Source organism: Myotis davidii, unplaced genomic scaffold (genome assembly GCF_000327345.1).
Source record: "Myotis davidii unplaced genomic scaffold, ASM32734v1 scaffold6, whole genome shotgun sequence".
Lineage (NCBI taxonomy): Eukaryota > Metazoa > Chordata > Mammalia > Chiroptera > Vespertilionidae > Myotis > Myotis davidii.
Genome location: NW_006383011.1, coordinates 17,895,653 through 17,902,469, shown reverse-complemented (window position 1 = coordinate 17,902,469; position 6,817 = coordinate 17,895,653). Strand labels below are relative to the sequence as shown.

Sequence of the window (6,817 nt, the reverse complement as noted above, 5' to 3'; positions counted from 1 at the left end):
CGGGCTGGAGAACCTAGTGTGAGAGCATGGCTACAGAACCTGGCTGGAGAACCTGGAGAACCTGGCTGGAGAACCTAGCAAGAGAACATGGACACAGTACTTGGCTGGAGATTGTGGCTAGAGATCCTGGCAAGGCTGCTGATCAACTGAACGCTGTCTCCGTGTCATTCCTTCTTCACCGACTCCGTCCACACCTTTGGGGACCCCTGGACCTGCTGGGGTTGGACCCCAGCAAGCCAGAGAACAAATCCAGAAGCTACCTATTTTGCAGGCCCTAAAGCCTAAGAAATTGTGGGCACTGGGTACTTCTTGATGTGGAGGTAAATGGAGGGCTGAAAACAGGAAGACTGACAACAAGTTTGGTGAAATAAAATAAAAACACTGGATCATACCTCCAAGCCAGCAAACAACTGGTCTATCTCTAGAGACTGTAAAACATCAGGTGTCTGGACAGGAAGACAGCACACACAGAAAAAGTAGCAATACCATATTACAAACAGAAATTAGGTAAATATATGCAAAATAAATGCCAAATGCCAGGACTTCAGCTTTCAGACCCAGTAATCAGAATATTAAGCCAATGGTTTTGAAGATTCTTCCATGGTGAGTCTACTACCCATGCAAAAAGACTGACATTAGGGGTTCCCCAAAGAAAGAGCCCAACTAGTTAACCCACAATGAAACCTGTAATCAACCACACCCATGTGCACAGAGATTCAAATCAACTCTCAGTGCCCCATTCTTAAACATGAGTGCTTAGCCTAGGATCACTGGACTTCTGAGGAAAGCTTCTAGCAACAAATATAGCGACCAAAGCAGCAAACAGAAAAAAAGCAACTTGGAAGAAATAGAAGCTATGTAAAGATAAAATACTTTAAAAAGCTGTCATTAATATCTTCAGAGAGATTACAGAGAGTATTTAATCCACAAACTAAGAACAGGATGCTATGAAAAAGAAACTTTCAGGTAGAGGAAAGAGTTCTTCCCTTTCTGCTCTGGCTGTTTTTCTCAGTGGTTGCATCGACCTATAGACCAAACGGTCGCATGTTCAATTCCCTGTCAAACGCACGTAGCTGGGTTTCAGGTTCGATCCCTAGCCCTGATTGGGACCAGTGTGGGAAGCAACCAATCAATGTGTCTCTCTCACATTGATGTTTCTCTCTCTCTCTTCCTCCCTTCCATTCTCCCTGAAAATCAATGGAAAAAATACCCTCAGATGAGGATCAACAACAAAATGAATAAATAAATAAATAAATAAATTCTTCCCTTTCTCATTTAGTCTCATAGTAACTTATATTTTTAAAAATTAAATGTCAAACCTCTAAAAAATAAATTTAAATAATCTGGTCTAACATTTATGGAGAGGGATAGAAAGGAGCACATTATAGAACTTTTAGAAATTTTCCTTTGTACAAAGACAATGTACAACTGCAAGTATGCACAAGCATGCAAACATGTAACACTTGCCTATTTTCTTCTGTGATTTCAATTAAACTCTTCTGTAGAAAATGAAGCACTGAAAGGGAAAGATTATACTGATAAAACAGAATTTAAAAACTTTGAACTTTAACTTCAGAACAAGAAAATATTTTAAATCATTATTACCTAAAATGATATCATAGTATAGAAGTAGAAATTTAAAAGAAAGGAACATGATATACCTTAGTTATCTGCAGTACTCTATCTACTGCCAAGAAACTTAAAAGAACCTGTTCCAAAATGACTCATACAAGTAGTCACCTCTCAGAATAAAATAAAATAATAGGACTTACCATTCTCAAGAAGATTATTAATGCTTGTTATACCTATGAGAGAGAAAATTAACACTGGTAAGAAATTTCAGCACCAAAATTAACATCACTTAAAAACAATGATGTAGTGACCAGTGTTAACCAGGAAAATTACTAGAAAAGAGATGGCTTACCCAACTTAAAGTTCTCCATACAGGAAGATATATTGTCAATTACTTTCCTATAAGAGTATAGATCAGTAGTATTCAATTCTTCCTGAAGACGAGAAGTAAAACTTTGTATGGCCTCAGTAAGAAAAAATTCAGGCAGGCAATTTAGTGAGCTAGAAAAAGAAGCAAATATTGAAAATTGTGACAACTCAGTAGTATAAGGATATGTGAAGGAGAGGAATCATTACACATGAAGGAATTATTGAACCAGACCTTCACAATACTGCCAGAAAATAACTTAGATTATCCTCAACAGAGTAACCAGAGTGCTATTACCAAAACATCATATTATTCCTCTACCTGAAATCATCCAATAATGTCCCACCCAAAGTAATAACCAAAGTGCTTACAATGACTTGTAAGACACTGTCGATCTGGTCCCACCATTACTTCTCATCTTGATCCTTGTTCACTATCTCTAGCTACATGGTCTTCCTTTGTTCCAACAACATGCCAAAGCCTTTGCTCTTGCTACTTCCTCCACCTGGAACAGTTTCCTTCAAATATAACCAATAATCATTCCCTCATCTGTTTTGGGTCAATTTCAAATATCACCCTATCAATAACTGAGCAAAGATATCTAAAATGACCACTATGTTTTAACTCTAACCCTCATCCCATCCTTGGGTCTCCCTTCCCCTCTTCTCTGCTTTATTTTTCTCTACAGCACTCATACCACCTAATTCTATATATTTTGCTCTTTTATTTTGTGTATTTTCTATTCCTCTTAGAATGTAACCTTTATTCTAGACTTATTCACTATATCCCCAAAGCCTAGAAGAATACTTTGACACATAGTAGGTGATCAGTAAAAATTTACTGAATGAATAAATTAAATTTTACTTCAATTAATCTAAATCAAAACCAGTAGGCATTTTTTTAAAATCTGGCTAAACCGTCCTGAAGTTTTTCTAGAAGAAAAAAAATCAAAAATGGAAATATTCTGAAAAAGAAGAGCCACTAGAGCAGTGGTTCTCAACCTTCTGGCCCTTTAAATACAGTTCCTCATGTTGTGACCCAACCATAAAATTATTTTCGTTGCTACTTCATAACTGTAATGTTGCTACTGTTATGAATCGTAATGTAAATATCTGATATGCAGGATGGTCTTAGGCGACCCTTGTGAAAGGGTCATTGGACCGCCAAAGGGGTCGCGACCCATAGGTTGAGAACCGCTGCTAAAGCAACCATGTCAAACTCAAAGGCTAACACAGGCCAAATAAACAAGGCATTAAATGAAGCCTGTGGGCCGCAAGTTTGACATGCTTGCTCTAGAGAGATGACTTACTCTAACATATAAACTACATTATCAAACTATAGTAAATAAAAGTGTGGTTTTGGTGTGCAGACAAACAGTCCCAAGTCTAAAACCAAACCAGGGAAAGAATTTTTAATATTGGTTATTTTTTATCAAATTGAATGTTTATATGGCCCAATTCCCTTCCTTTTCTCCTTACCTTGCCAAGACTTTCTTCAAGGGATTCTTTAGACTCAAAGAAAGATAGATGCCTGCTAAAATATCCAGGCAACTTCTAATAGTGGGATCACACATGCCATTTTTATCTGCCTTCTCCAGTAAAGGCACAATCTATAATCCAAAAAATTCAAAGTCATAGTAATTTTTTAAAATATCAAGCATAACAAAGTAACATGGATTCAACTACTCTTTTAATTCTCAATTATCATGTGAAATATTTTCTACTCTTGTTAAGGATACTGATTTAAACACCTATTTCAGTATTTATTAACTTGATTAACATGCCCCCCAACCCCCACTTTACCCTCCAGACCCACCTCCATTGAGAATTACAGACCTGTCAATGGCTTAAGGTACAGGAATTTTGTAGCACAATTGAAAACCAATAATGCATTTAATTGCTTTCCAAAAAAATATTATGCAAGTTCAAATGATAAATCCTAATATTGAAATACTAGTAAGGACAGGCTTTACATTTTAAATTAACTTTTTAATGTGCCTGCTAAACACGTTTTGAAGATTCTGATGAACAGAAATCATTTTTTAAAAATTTATCGCCACAAAAGGTATGTATAGTTATCACATTATCCTATCTACTTACAGCTCCAATAGTGACAGAAGCCTGAATATGGCTTCTGTTGCTACTTTGAATAAAAATACATACAATAAACAGAAAGAAAAACCTATTCTTTAATGCTACATTAATATTAAATAATCAGGACTCAAAACTTATCAATTAATTTTAAAAGTCCATAACAGCATGATAATCTTCAAGACATATCCATGAATATCAATTCAGCCTTACCTGTTTAACATAATGAATTTGTGACACTCCATCGGTGAGTTGTACACAATGTAACAGCAAAGAAGCTAGATTTTTTCTTTCCACATCAGCCAAAGCTATATAACATACACACAAAAATTTCCTCAGTGATTTAACAGTATATGGATATGAGTTTGCCTTTGTTACGCATTCTATAAAATTTAAGTATTTATAAACCCAAAACACCAGGCAGAACTTAGCCTGAAAACGTATTTTAAGAAAACCATTTTACATCCAAAACTGAATATAAAGAACATGGAAAAAAAAACAGCAAGTGTGCACATTAAGTGATATGAAGTCCCAGACATAAAACACTCTATTTGCAACCTAGAAAAGAAGTAGTCAGAAATCACTTACTTCTCAAAGTTTCAAGGTCCTGATGACAAACGGTCAATGCAGTAACTTGTATTTCTTTCCTCTTCTTTACCACCATTTTAAAAGAAAGCAGCCACTGCACGAAAGAAGAGTTTAAGGCGTTGTCCTAATGCAGTTCCTGAACCTTAGCACTATGAACATGTTAGGTCAGATAACTTTGCTGCGGAGTTGTTGTCCTGTGCACTGTAGGATGATTAACACAACCCCGGCCTGTACCGAGTAGATGTTAGTAGCATCTCCCTCACACCAAGTTGTGACAACCAAAACATATCTCCAGTTATTGCCTCATGATTCCCTGGGGAGCAAAGCTGCTATCGGTTGAGAACCACTGGTCTAAGGATTTCTGCTTTGAAAAAAACTTTTTTTAAGCTCAAGAAGGGTTTATTATTGTCTATAGTTAATTTACCTAATATAAGCCAGTCTTTGTATTTTAAAATACAGCAAGCCTTCACTTTAATAATAACAAAAGAAACCAGCATGGTTTTCCAAAAATAAAGTGTATCTAACTAACCTCAGTAACTTCTAGACTGACAGATCAGGAGATATCATAATATACTGTATCCTGATTTGTGCAAAGTATTTAATAAAAAAAATGTGCATACTGTCCTTGTGAGTTTGCTTTTAGTTAACAAACAGAGTTTATTTTAGTTACTTGGGTTCATCACGTACTGAACAAATGTACTTGAAAAATACACACTAATCATGCCATGCCTTCTGGAGAGAAGTCACTAGGGAAATGCTACACAGGGCTCTTTTCTTGGTGCAGTTAACATTTTTAGCAATCTATATGATGCAGACATTAGAGGACATAACATAGTGAATTTGTAAAAGAATGTAATGTTAATTTATAAAAGATACAAAGCTGGGAGGACATGTTGGATGATGGGATCAGGATTAAAAAACAGCCCAATGAACTAGAATAAATTTACCAAGATGAACTAGAAATAAATGTAAACTGCTGCATTCAGATTAGAAAAACATAATATAGAAATGCAGAATGAGGGTGCAGGAGGAGGTGAAATGTGATTTGAAACAGTTCGATATGTTGTTTGAAACAGCTCATTGTGAGCCAACAGCACAATATGACTGCTAAAAAGCATGTTAGAAGTCAGGTGGATTAAGGGAGAGCATGATCCCTTGGTCATCCCACAAGTCAGGTGACATGTAGAGCATTAGGTGCAGTGATGGTGGCCACATCTTAAAGATCCATAATGAATAATGGAGCTTCCAAAGACCAACCAGACTCCTGAAGGGCCTAGAAAGGACCGCCTTCGGAGGAGAGCTTAGTTAACCAAAGGTGGTCTGGAGAAAAGAGGACAGGACAAGTGCCTTAAATGGCTGCTGGACCGGTTCGGAGAAAAGGGGTGTAGATGTCTTTTGTTACAGATTAGAAAAAGAACAAGCTTCAGGGAGGCAAATTCCAGCTCAAGTTAGAGGAAGACCTCCATGTTCCACGTATGGAATGGGCTGCCTTTTAAACAAAGAATGCCCAACATTGGGAATATCCCTTTTCATTTGGACTCCTGTTATAGCCTCCTAACTGGTCTCCTCACTTCTACCCTGGCTTCTGAAAATTCCATTCTCTTCACAGTCATCCAAGCAATCTTTTTTAAAAACTTGAATCGAATCTAATTGCTCTTCATCTTTCCAAAGGCTGCCAATTAACACACAGAATAAAATCCAAACTTGAAACTTTGGCCTTCAGGGACCTAAATATCTGGTCCTGACTTTCTCTACACTTCAAGTTTATCTTCTCTTCACTAGCTCAGAGGCTCAGCTCTTCCCGCTGCTCTTATTCCTACCTAAGGGCCTTTGCATGTCCTGATACCGCTGCCTGTTAATGCTCATTCCACCAGATCCTTGCAAGGCTACTCCTTCAGGTCTCTTCTAGAATAACCCCTCCCAAGAGAACTCTTGTGACCATTCTATCTAAAATGCCACCATTCCTAGCCCTGGTTGGGTAAGTCAGTTTTTTAGAACATAGTCCGATACTCCAAGGTTGTGGGTTCGATCTCTGGTCAGGGCACATACAAGAGACAACCAATGAATGCATACATAAGTGGAACAACAAATTAATGTCTCTCTCTCTTCCTCTCTAAAAATTAATTTTTAAAAAGTGTTTAAGAATAAGTTCAAAGGACCTAAATAGACACCTTTCAAAAGAGGACATTCAGAAAGCCAA

At 37.1% G+C, this 6,817-nt stretch overlaps 1 protein-coding gene across 1 annotated transcript in view; it reads right to left on the bottom strand.

Moving 5' to 3' along the window:
• Window positions 1-6,817, bottom strand: part of THADA (thyroid adenoma associated) — a 306,833-nt gene that overhangs the window by 297,176 nt on the left and 2,840 nt on the right. Inside the window, exons 2-7 of the mRNA XM_006778691.2 lie at window positions 4,618-4,711; window positions 4,243-4,337; window positions 3,418-3,548; window positions 1,925-2,073; window positions 1,773-1,805; window positions 1,468-1,516 (exon numbers count right to left, since the gene is read on the bottom strand). Of these exons, the coding sequence (XP_006778754.1) occupies window positions 1,468-1,516; window positions 1,773-1,805; window positions 1,925-2,073; window positions 3,418-3,548; window positions 4,243-4,337; window positions 4,618-4,693 (533 nt within the window). The 5' untranslated portion in view covers window positions 4,694-4,711. The remainder of the gene's footprint in view (window positions 1-1,467; window positions 1,517-1,772; window positions 1,806-1,924; window positions 2,074-3,417; window positions 3,549-4,242; window positions 4,338-4,617; window positions 4,712-6,817) is intronic.